Source organism: Manis pentadactyla, chromosome 4, assembly GCF_030020395.1.
Source record: "Manis pentadactyla isolate mManPen7 chromosome 4, mManPen7.hap1, whole genome shotgun sequence".
Taxonomy (NCBI): domain Eukaryota; kingdom Metazoa; phylum Chordata; class Mammalia; order Pholidota; family Manidae; genus Manis; species Manis pentadactyla.
Genome location: NC_080022.1, coordinates 13812395 through 13824926, shown reverse-complemented (window position 1 = coordinate 13824926; position 12532 = coordinate 13812395). Strand labels below are relative to the sequence as shown.

Sequence of the window (12532 nt, the reverse complement as noted above, 5' to 3'; positions counted from 1 at the left end):
GCGACGGTCCCTGGGGGCGGTGCGAAAGAGCCGAGCGTGCAGGGCGGGGCGCCGCGCTCCTTCTCCTCCCTCCCTTGCGGCTCCTCCCCAGCCGCGGGTGGGCGGGGCCCGAGGCGCCCCAGTGCGCAGGCGCTGATGTCATGCTGAGCGCTGCGTCCCCTGCGGTGGCTCGCGCCGCACTCCGGTTTTCGTGTCGCCCGGGACCGCTCGGGGCTCGAGTCGCCGCAGCTGCTATGTCTCTGCCGCCGCAGACCGCTTCGGGCTCCCCAATTTTGCCCGCCACTGTGCTGGGCACCATGGAAATGGGGCGCCGCATGGACCCGCCCGCCAGTGCCGCGGCCGTGCGCGCCTTCCTGGAGCGCGGCCACGACGAGCTGGACACGGCCTACATGTACAGCGACGGCCAATCCGAGAGCATCCTGGGCGGCCTGGGGCTCGGGCTGGGCAGCAGCGACGGCAGAGGTAACGCCTTTGGCGCCCGCGCTCCGGCGCCCCGCCTTATCCCTGCACCGGGCAGCGCCCACCCAGCCCCAGTAGTACACCGGCCGCGGTCAGGACCCACGGCTTCACCCCTTCCGTAGCGCCGGTCTTGCCTGGCAACCCCGCCCTCTGTGGACCCCCAGCACCTCAGTCTCCGTGTTCATCTAGCCCCGGACAGCCAGACAGTGCTTTGTTCTGACCACCTTCCCCTCCACTCCCTGTGAGGGTCGCAGCTCGGGAACCCCTAGTTTTGCCCTGAGCCTGTCTGGTCCTTCGCTTTCTAACACCCCTTTACTTTCTTGGTGCACTTTTCTGAGGCACTTGACTCCAGAGCTATGCAGAGAGCCCCCTCCAACCTTGCTAGATACCCATAGCCCCAACCCAGGTGTTCTGCCTTAGCCCCTCTCCCCATTGCCCTCACCGCTCATGCGCTCCCCGAGCACCCTTTAATCATCCTGGTCTTTCATCTGTCCCTAGACTTTGCTCTGTTTTAGTTGGCGGTATCCCTTCCTTTCTCGGAGAGAGCCGGAGGGACACCACAGACTGGGTTGGGGGAGCAGGGCTGGTAGGGTGAGGAGGTGGGAGGTGTGAGACTCTTATAGCCCCATGCCAGACTTTGTTAAGGGGTTTATAGGAGGGAAAGTCCTACCCCCGGGGAGCTCAGAGTCTAATGAGGAGGATTGAAAACAAATGATCGCTGGGGAGCTCAGAAGAGGAAGCACTTTGGTAGGGATGGGGGGCGGAGGGAATGACGGGCTAGGCTGGGGAAGGCACTAGGGAACGCTCAGAACACTGGAGCTGGGCCTTAAAGGACCAGGAGTAGTTTGCTGGGCAGAGCATTAGAGGCTGAAGGCATGCATAGCTGTGCAGACTGGGCTTGGAAATGCAAAGTGCCTGGTGTGTGGGAGGATGGGCAGTGGGCAGGTGTGGCTTGAGTGAAGCATGTGTGTGGGTGGGACTGTCCCTCCTTAGCCTGATGCCATTGGAAGTGCCTAGGAGGGTGCCTGTCACATGGTGGGGCCCAGTAAACGTTAGCTATAATCATTACTACTACACTGTCTCCTCTTTTCCACCCTGGCACTCTTCCTTCCCTTGTGTGGGGTCCCCTCTGGGCCCTCCTTGGATTCATAGCTTGGTGGATCTGAAGGAACTGTAAAGGGAACATGCATTGGAATATGTATCTCAGGTCTATACTTTCTGGTCCACTACCTCTCCTTGATAATGCAAATTTTGTTTGTACGTTGGTTTTTTTCCTCCAGCCCTTCCCTGCTTCCTTCTTTGAGTCCAGGTGCTCACTGAGCCAAAGTCCTCAGGTTGGACCTGAGGCAAAGTTCACACCAAGAATGCAGAGAAACTGGGCAATGTGGGGGAATGGAGAAAATCTGCATGAGAAGCTGTGGGACTGTTTTCTTCCACAACCCAAGTGGTCTGATGACTCGCCTCTGACCTGCTGACCTGCCTTTGCCAAGTATGAAAAGTGCAGAAGCCGTCCGCCCATCAGCCACCCACCCACCAGCATCCTTTGTAGCATTCTAAGCTGCTTGCATGGCAGAACACTATCTCGTTCTCGTGGGGGTTGTGTCTCCACAGTAAATGTGTGGATGTGCATGCTTCAGTGAGTCGGGAAGGGGAAGCCATCATTGCCTTCTGCTCATTTTGCCTTCTACCTGTCTCTCAAATTGATCTCTGCCAGCGGCCCCTGCTCAGGCAACTACATCTCTATCCCGAATTCTTGCAGTAGCCTGTTTACTGTCTTCCTGTTTCCAGGCCTGCCCCTCAAGTTCTTTGTCTATACTGCAGCCAGAGTGAGCATAGCTGACCAGTTCACAGTCATAAAACCTTTGAATGATGGTATTTGAGAAAACCCTTTGGGATTCAGTCTGTGCCCCTTCTCTTGTCTCATCCCAGTGCTCCCTGCCTGGAATCTGTGCTCTTAAAACTCAGATTTGCAGGTATGGCCCTTCCCATACTGTTTTCTTGTCCTTGTGGCTTTGCCCATGTTCGCACGCTCTGGAATGTGCTTCCCACCCCTCGTTGGCTGTGGCTCATTCTTACAGACTCAGCTCCAGGATCATTCCAGCCTTCCTTGGAATTCCCAGGGTGGCTGCACACCTCTATTCTGGGCTCCTTTAGCACCAGCTGATTTTTTTTTTACTGCATTTACATGCTAACATCACCTTCTGGACTTTGAGCTCCTCGAGGGCAGTGATTGCATGTATTTAGTTCATCTCTATTTAGTTTAGTGCATCTCTGATGCAAGGCCTGTCATAACCAGCAGTTTGATGACTAGTAATAGTGATTTACATAAAAAGCTTACATATAAGACATTATTTAATCATGATCTTCCTATGAGGACAGTTGCAATGGTATACCCTCCATTTTACAGATTAGAGAACAGAGGCTCAGAGAATTTTAAGTAATCTAGCTAGGGTTGCATGGCTAGTAAGTGGTTATAAGTCTCTTACACCCATTACATTCTCCCCCCAAAGTGAAAATCGCTACCAAGGCCAATCCCTGGGAAGGGAAGTCGCTGAAGCCTGACAGTCTCCGGTCCCAGCTGGAGACATCCCTGAAACGATTGCAGTGTCCCCGGGTGGACCTCTTCTACCTACATGCACCAGACCATGACACCCCTGTGGAAGAGACACTGCGTGCCTGCCACCAGCTACACCAGGAGGTGAGGCCAACCCCCTGAACTCCAGAAGGTGGTCTGCTCCTCTGGCCTGTCATCCAGGACAGTGGTGTCACCAGGGTAGTCCTGGAGGCAAGAATGTCCCCACCTCTCAGGATCCCCCACCCCGATCTCCTGTTCCTGGTTCTGACCACTGCTGCACTGACTTCTGACCACTGTGTCTTACCTATAGGGCAAGTTTGTCGAGCTTGGCCTCTCCAATTACGCCTCCTGGGAGGTGGCCGAGATATGTACCCTCTGCAAGAGCAATGGCTGGGTCCTGCCCACCGTATACCAGGTAAGGGTCAGGGCTGCATAGACCTCAGTCCTCCTGGCCCTCTGATTGCCCCTGTGCCCTCTCTGCTCTCCTCCTCACAGCCTGTAGATGGCTCCCAGATGACCCCAGGGTGACATGCAAGCTCTTTAGCCCAGCCAGCAGGTACCCACCTACCCTGGCCCTGGTTCCCCATCCTGCCTGTGTGCACACCTCTGGCCCTTCCTTCCCGCTCCTTTGCTCTGCGCTTGTCAGCCTGGAGCTCCTCCCCTTCTCTGGTGGAAGTGTCCAGGTCTCAGAGGGCCCTTCCTCTGGGAGCCTTTCCCAGTGTCCGAGGGGAGCCTCCAGTCTCCAGGCCTCATCTTCATACATTCAGTGAGTGTGAGCATCTGCTGTGATCACAGAAGCCACCTGTGTTGTGATCATCTGGCTTCTGGCTGTGTTTCTAACTCGACTCTTAACATCTCTTGGAGGCAGAGGCAGAGACCTTGCTGGACTTGATCATGTTTGGAAATCCTCTGTCCAGCCCACAGTTGGCGTACACACATTTGTGGAATGATATATCCAGTCTGGTTTCCCTTGGGCCCAACACCATCTCCCCATCCTCTCTACCACTAGTGGTTTTGAAAATCATTGCTGAAATCCTAGGCAGGTTTTGACTGAAGGTTTTAAAAGAAGAAGGCTGGGTTCCCTTCTCTTGACATATGCACCCTCTCTATCGGGCCCTTTCTTCCTTCAGGGCATGTACAACGCCACCACCAGGCAGGTGGAAGTGGAGCTCTTCCCCTGCCTCAGGCACTTTGGACTGAGGTTCTACGCCTACAACCCTTTGGCTGGTACGGGCTGCTGTTGGAACAGGCTCCCACCGTGGTCGGGGGGGACATTCCTGGCCGTCTCTGCCTGTCCGAGCCAGTGCATGCCCAGCCCCGGACCTGGGAAGCAGGGAAGGGTTTGACAAGAGGCTGGGCTGTGCCCTCTGTCCCTCGCACCCCAACAACAATCCCCCCAGGCCAGAGCAATCTTTGGGGGCAGTGTGGGCCAATGGATCTGATGGCAGCCATCCTACAGGGGGCCTGCTGACTGGCAAGTACAGGTATGAGGACAAGGACGGGAAGCAACCTGTGGGCCGCTTCTTTGGGAATAGCTGGGCTGAGACCTACAGGAATCGGTGAGCCGAGGAGTCTGCCTCAGGATGGTGGGGTGGGGGTCCCCTTTATTTGAAATGGTGAAGATCTGGGCTGCTTTCCTGGGGGCCTTAGGTCTTCCCTTGCTGCCTGGACCTACCCCTCTTGATTCCTACAGGAATTACCAAACCCTCTGTGGCATTCTTCTTGTTTTCTTGGGACTTTATAATGAGGAAATGAGGATCCCAGGACCTTCCGCCAGGTCTTCTGTTTTATAGTGCTTCCCTAAGACGTGCTTATCACCAACCAAGGAGGATAGAGCGAGCCCTGGATTGAGGCTCAGGAGGCCTGGGTCTGAGTCCCTGTAGTACTGCCTTTGTCTCCCTAGGGAAAGTAAGGGCAGGCTTGATGAGTTCTTAAGAATAAAGATGCCACTGGGGCCTCTGGTGAGGGGGCCAGCATCCTGGGTGGTTCTGCTGCCCAATAAAGGAGGAGACCTATGGGTAGAGAGGACACCAGCCCCCCTGTACTGCAGGATTGGGGTGGGCACAGCTGCCCTGGTTGGCACTGACCCCTGTGTCACCCCGCTCGCACCTGTCCAGCTTCTGGAAGGAGCACCATTTCGAGGCCATTGCCCTGGTAGAGAGGGCCCTGCAGGCTACTTACGGCGCCCGCGCCCCCAGCACGACTTCAGCTGCCCTGCGATGGATGTACCACCACTCGCAGCTCCAGGTAACCCAGCCACCCCTGGAGGCTCCGCTTCTGCCCTTTCAGGGGAGCCAGGTGACCATTATGTGACTTCGAAATAGTTTTTCCTCTGAAATTTCTCTGTTCCACTTCTCATGGGTTCCAGTTCATCGTCGCTGTGTAAGTGCCAGGCGCTGTGATGGGGGCTTGCAAACATGGAATTAATTATTACTTAGGCCATAGGAAGTAATTATCCCAGTTTTACTGATGAAGAACCTTAGGTCCGAACAACAGATGAAAGAGGTAGAAAATTCATCAAAACCCATTAGTCTCACTCCTCTCTTGGGAGCTGTAGTTTCCCTCACTCTTTGGGGTTTTCCTCTGTCTTTCTAGCTAAAGCTTTTCTCCTGCTTCAGCCTTATACAGCTGCAGTGTCTGGTGTGTATTTGGTAGGTTTTCAGTAAATGGGAGCTAAGTGCTTCACATGATTTCTCATTCTCATAACCACAGAAAATTGAGTCTCAGAGAGGTTAAGTAATTAAGCCAAATTTACACAGCTGCTGAGTGGCAGAACTGGTCTCTGAACTTAGGTCTGTCTGAGGATGAGCAGCGTTACAGCTAAGTCACAGTTGCAATTGTTGAAAGCACCATAGGTTCTTTGTAGAGCGATATATGGCATAAACAAACATCAGAGCCCAAGTCTCAGCAGGGTCAAGGCTGGGAAGGGGAGTGTGTGTGACTGAGTCACTGTAGTGTGCTAGTGTGTTGACATCTGGCCGTCTCTCCTTGCAGGGTGCTCACGGGGATGCGGTCATCCTAGGCATGTCCAGCCTGGAGCAGCTGGCACAGAACCTGGCAGCAACGGAGGAAGGGCCCCTGGAGCCAGCCATCGTGCAGGCCTTTGATCAAGCCTGGCACCTCATTGCCCATGAATGTCCCAAGTACTTCCGCTAGGCCTCAACACGCCTCAGCCTGCCAAAGGTTTCTTTCTTATCTTTTTTGCCACCTTTCCTCTTCTCTCACCCTGGCCGGTCTTTGCTTTAAGCTCATTTAGTGTGGTCTTTCTTGATTGTCTGGATGTAAGCATATTTTTCTAGATTCCTGTCTGGCTCCCAGTTGACTTCAAAGGCTGTGGCTAAGCCCTACTTTGGCAATTCTGGTCTGAATAAAGCAGGCCTTGACCTGGCTGTAGCCCAGGCCCTGAGTAAGCCCCACAAACTTGTCTCCTTGACTGTTGGCAACTTGTTTCCATCCTGCTGGGGACCTGCTGCCAGAGGGGCAGAACTTTGAGCTGGAGTCTTCAGAGGGCAGAGGTGGTGAGCGGGTCTCAGGGTACACTGCTCCCGGGAAGGGCTCTCCAGCCTCCTGTCCTGAATCCAGCCTGACCTCTCATCACAGGGCTAGAGGTGGCCCTCATTCTCCTACTCACAATAAAAAGAAGAAGAAATGAAGAGAAAATGTACGTGAGGCTATATGCCCTGAATTCTCATTTAGAACTACCTCATAAAATGTTTAGAAATTGATTCATTTGGGCAAAATCCTACCATAGTTTTACCACCAAGGAGAATAAAACCTGAGATACTGTGGACCATTCTTCACACACTCAGTTTCAGCAGTGGCTTTATTTTTGTCTTAGCCAAAGCCTCCTGGCTTGTCAGCCCTAAGATTTCCAGCCCTATTCCTGGGCCTTCTATAGCTGGGAGTGGGGGTGGGGCATAGTCAGCCCGGTTCCCCCTTCCCTGGGCAAATCCCTACTCCAAGCAAGAGGCACTCAAGGCTGGAGGAGAAAAGAAACCCCAGGTCTAGTGGTTGCTGATTATAACCATTCCTAGTACAGAAAAATCACTCCATCCCTGGGCAGGAATGGAGTGGGTGGGGTGAGTGGGGGCCAGTGCACATGGAGCTTGCTTGTCTGGAAGTGAAGGAAGGTGCTCAACTTGAAAATCCAGACAAAACCACCTAACAGACTCTTTGTTCTGAGAAAAGTGCCATTTGCTCTCTAGAGGGATGACACCTTGCAGACAAAATTTTACTCTCTATGTAAACAAGTCAACTTCTTTTGTCTTTATCTGTGATAAAATGGAGGCTTTCCCCAGGCAGGGTGGTGTATCAGTTATCATTGCAGAGCATGCTACCCCATAATTGAATTGTTTAAAATGACAAAATCCCCCAAACTGATCTAAAAATTCAGTGCAGTCCTTATCAAAATTCCAGCTGTTGTTTTGTTTCCCTTTTTGTTTACAGAAATTGATAAACTGATCCTAAAATTCATATGGAAATCTAAGGGATACATAATAGCCAAAACAAAATTGAGTAAAAGGAATAAATCCCCCAATTCTTGATTTCAAAACTTACTACAAAGCTACAGTAATGGACAATGTGACACTGACATAAGAAAAGACATGTAGATCAATGGAATAGAAATGAGAGCTCAGAAATAAACCTTTCTTTCAGTTGGTTTTAGAGAAGAGTCAAGACAATTCAATGGAAAAAGAATAGTCTTCTACAAATGGTGATGGGACAACTGGGTATCCACACACACAAAAATGAAGCTGGACCCCTTCCTCACACTAAATGCAAAAAATTAACTCAGTGGGTCATAGAGCTAAATGTAAAGGCTGAAACAAAGCTCTTGAAATATGATAGGTAACTTGGACTTTATCGAAACTTAAAATGTGTATATTTCCAAAGATACAATAAAAAAAGTGAAAAAAAATCCAGAGAATGGGGGAAAATACTTGCAAATCACATAAGGAACTTGTATCTAAGATAATATAAAGAACTCTTAACAACTCAATAATAAAAGAAAAAACCCAATTTAAAAACAGGCAAAGGATCTGAATAGATGTTTCTCTAAAGAAGATATACACTTGGGCAATAAGCACATGAAAAGCTACTCAACATCATTACCCATCAGAAAAAAATCAAAACCACCATGATACCACTTCACCCCCACTAGGGTGACTATATTAAAAAGACGGACAATAAGTGTTGAGGATTTGGAGAATTTGGGACCTGCATATACTGCTAGTGGGGCGTAAAATGGTTCAGCAACTCTGGAAAGCAGTCCGGTAGTTCCTCAAAAGATAAAACAGAGTTACTGTTTGACCCAGCAACTCCACCCCTTAGGTATGTACCCAAGAGACATGAAAACATGTTCACACAAAAACATGTATGTGATTATTTCATAGCAGCCATTATCCTTAATAGCTGTTAAGTCCAGGGAGAGAAAATTCTGGGGCAAAATACATCTAAAACTGAAATCAGTCAAAGGGAGAAATAAGGTTTAAAATCCATTTATTGCTTACAAACTGCAGTCTGGGGCCATTTTTCTTTCCTGCTCTGGCTGAAGCAAAACTGCACCCCCCCCCCAATCTCTCAGGTATAGGTAAGCCCTCAGTTGCCCAGGTAATTCCCTATTTTTATGGAGATGAACTTCTCTTCACCCCTGAGGATACGCAAATGCACTAAAGCCAGGTGAGATACTCTGGAAATACTACAATTTTACCCACAATAGCCAAATGTCAATCAGCTGATGAATGGATAGATAAAAAGCATATTAATACAATGGAATACTATTCAGCAATAAAAAGGAATAAAGTAATGAAATACTGACAGTGTGACCCAGCAATTCCTTGAAAATACTATGCTAAGTGAAAGAAGCCAGTCTCAAAAGGCCTCGTATTGTATGATTTGATTTACATGAAATGTCTGAAATAGGCAAATCTATTAGAGACAAAGATCAGTAGTAGCCTGGGGCTGGGACAGGTGTTGGGAGGAAACAGAGATTAATTCCTAATGAGCACAGGTCTCTTTTTGGGGTGATGAAAGTTGTAAAACGGACAGTTGTGCAACTCTGAATACACTGGAAAACTTTGAATGACACACTTTAAATGGGTATATAATATGTGAATGATGTCTCAAGCCTTTTTTTCTTGAAATAAGCATTTAGGTCCTGAATCTGCTGTTTGGGCAGGGAATGCTCATCTGAGAGGTGACCTTAAAAGACCACCCGAAGGCTAATTCACTCACGGGTCTGATAGTTGATGCTGATTGTCACCTGGAATATCAGGGGGTGTAGTCAACTGGGAAACTTACATGTGACCCCCTCCCTGTGGCCTGGGCTTCCTCACAGCACGGCTGCTGGAAGACCATAGCATCACTCTGGCCTCATGGGAGGAGAGTTATGTCATAAAAAGAGGATATAAGAGAACAGATGGTCATCTTTGCAAGACAACCTCTGTCAAAGGGCTCAGTGGTCCTGAGTGGTCAAGTCAAGAAGACGAGCCTCTTGACGAGCTGGGAGAGCGTTGGGCCTGAGCATCCCCCTCAGGATGTGTTCTCTGCTAGGTCATATCTCATGGTGGCAGCTTTCAGACAGCTTATCTCATACACATTTGATGAGCACTTGAATTCAGCCATTTCACACCATTCTCAAAAGACGAACAGTTGGATCTGGAAAATGGCAAATATACTGGACCTCAAATGAGAGAAACTGGTCTGCAGTGTATAAATGTCTGGAGAATGAATTGGTAGAAATTTTGCATGATTGAATCAGTGTCAGGAAGGGAGCTACTGAAGCTAAGGGCTCAGGGGAGGATATCTGGGCTGGCCTTGCTTGCTTTCCATTCTGGCCTGCCAACATCACCAGTATCTCAAATTTGCATTCTGAATACATTTCGGAAGCAGTAAGGAAGGTAGGAATGTTAGGATCCATAATTGCTTATGAGAAAGTACATTGCTACTCCATAGGTTTTTTTAATTTTTAAGACTTTTTAGCATGACACTATAGTGCACACCAGAATTTTGTTAAATGTACATTCACTGCAAAGTCTTTTATCTTTGGTGTTGAACTTTATAACAGTTTAAAACAGTATTCACGGTAGTGTCAGAAGATTCGCCTTTGACAAAATGAACTTTCAAAAGCTTTTGTTCCATGAACTGGATGGAAAAAAATTTTAGTTACGATTGGAATTAACTGATTTTCTATTTAAAGTACCTGACATTGATACAGAACTGGCATTATTTTCTACTTCTGAAGTGTTTCTATTATTGATACCAACACATCAGCGGCTACCGCTTTACTTTTCTGACATGCGTAAGAAAACTTGGAATGAAAAATGAGCAAATTTAATTGGTAAGAACAGTTATTTAATCTAGATCAAAAGTCATGTGTCAGTGATAAGAAAATTGACCTGCGTTGTACAAGTTAAATAGTAATCTTTCATATGCAATCTTCTATTTCAAAAATTAGCAATCATTTAAAGACACTCATGCCAGTTGTCTTAGTCTATTCAGGCTGCTATAGCAAAATACCATAGACTGGGTGGTTTAAACAAAAGTCCATTTTTCAGTTTTGAAGGCTGGAAAATTCAAAAAACAAGGTGCCAGCATATTCAGTGTCTGGAAGGAAGGGAGGGAGGGAGGGCTGTGAGAGCCCTCTTCTGGCCTGCAGACTGCCGCCTTGTTGCCGGACCCTCCGTTGGTGGAGAGGGAGTGCCCCAGTCTCTTCTCTTCGTTTAAGAACAGGAATGCCATCAGGTGGGTTCCGCTCTCATGACCTCATCTAAACCGAATCACCTCCCAGAGGCCCCACCTCCTAATACATCACATTGAAGGTTCCGGTTTCAGTGTATGAATTTGGGGGCAGATTCAAACATTCAGCATTCAGTTAATAATGCCAGTTCACATTTGTGTTTTCTGCTTTTCATGTGGCCGGTAGTGTCATTATATTCCCCATAGTAGATGATAAATGTTGACAAATATTATGAGTAAGTTATACATTTATCATGCAGTTTCTTGAGAAATGGAAATCCAGTATTTCAGTATTTGCTTAGCTAGGCATCTGGCCTTTCCAAACTGGCAGTTCCTTTGCTTCTTTGGCTGTAACCCTGTTAGAAGAGTAGCTCTTCTATGCTGATGGATGTTCCGCCTTAAGGGAGGAAACACAAAGAGTCTGGGAAAGTAGCTGAGGTTTATCATAAGGTTGAGGGGGGTACACTTAGGTAAACGGGGGTACACTTAGGTAAACGTAGGTACGTTGCCATGGCTTGTGGATAAAGGGATGATATCTATGGCCTGAAATGGAAAGTATGAGTGCTCTTAAGTACTTTGGAGTGCAATGGCTGTCCCCTTCCTGGACTGCATAGTTGATATGTCCATTTAGAATTGTCTGGTCCCCATGCATTCGTGGTCCCCATGGAATTGCTTCCATAAATTCTGCCGAAAGCATGAAGGGGAACTGCCTATATTCCAAAGGCTGCACAAGTCAAGGACTTGTGTCAGTACACATACAGGAAAGAAAAAAGTACTCTCCACATTCGGGGATTACTGCAGTGCTGTCTCTCGGCTCAAAAGCCCTGTACCGACCGGAGGTAGTAGTGCTCGGCGGATCACTGTGGACGCTGAGGTTTAAGTAAAAAGTGGCCAGTCTTCCCCAATCAGCTCTGAACTCCAGTGACTGAACTGTCGCACTTGGTATGTGACCTTGGACTTGCTGGTGCCTTCTTTTCAGTCTCCATTTGGGCAGATATGCTTTCACATAGCAGGATATGTAGTGCACAATCTCTTCTTTTCACTGGGTTATCAAAATTCCCCTGGATTATTTCATTAATGGGTCAAACACGTATTAGTATAATAACACCTGATAGATGGGCAAACATTCCATTTTAGTAGTGAAATTAAGAAGTATATTCTGATACTGGCTCCCACGGAAGAAAATGCTCTCATTGCATGCTGTCCAAGCACAGCTGAACAAAATGGACAGGTCTTGAATGAGGACAAAATCCAAGCCATATCTCTTAAGTAATCTTTATGTGGGGCTATTTAGGGAGCTTCTATAGGCATTTCAAAACTTGTGTAAGACAAATATTATTTGTTTGTGGCATGAACATCTAAATGTGAAAGGGGCGTCCTAAAGTAAGAAGCTTTGGAAATGGTGTAGGTGGCTGTAAATCAGGACTTTCAGGCCCACTCTCCTATTCAGACCTCAAAGAATTGTAGTGTCTTTAATAATTACCATAGCTAATTAGTGGCTTTGGCATTTAGACGCTGCTGCTGTTTGTTGTCCCCTGAATTTTGAACTTGATTATCCTGCTGCACAATGTTTACCCTTGGAGCTCATCTACTACCAGGCCCCAGTAGACAGATTGTCACATTTCAGAGGTCATGTCCAAAAAGAACTATTGTGGTATGATATTAGAGGATCCAATCAAAGACAAAGCCTGGTCCCCAAGGCCTTAGCCAGGTTCACAAATAAGTGGTTGTCCACCCCTTAGAGACACAGACTATCTCAAC

General features: G+C 48.3%; 1 protein-coding gene across 1 annotated transcript; it reads left to right on the top strand.

Annotated features, from left to right (window-relative positions):
- Nucleotides 1-116: 116 nt before the first annotated feature.
- AKR7A2 (aldo-keto reductase family 7 member A2) lies at nt 117-6454 on the top strand. The gene is made up of 7 exons (XM_036914472.2): nt 117-462; nt 2970-3157; nt 3345-3449; nt 4165-4261; nt 4494-4593; nt 5152-5281; nt 6029-6454. Exons 1-7 carry the CDS (start codon nt 141-143, stop codon nt 6188-6190), a joined length of 1104 nt encoding a protein of 367 aa, XP_036770367.2. The 5' UTR covers nt 117-140; the 3' UTR covers nt 6191-6454.
- The last annotated feature ends 6078 nt before the right edge of the window (nt 6455-12532 follow it).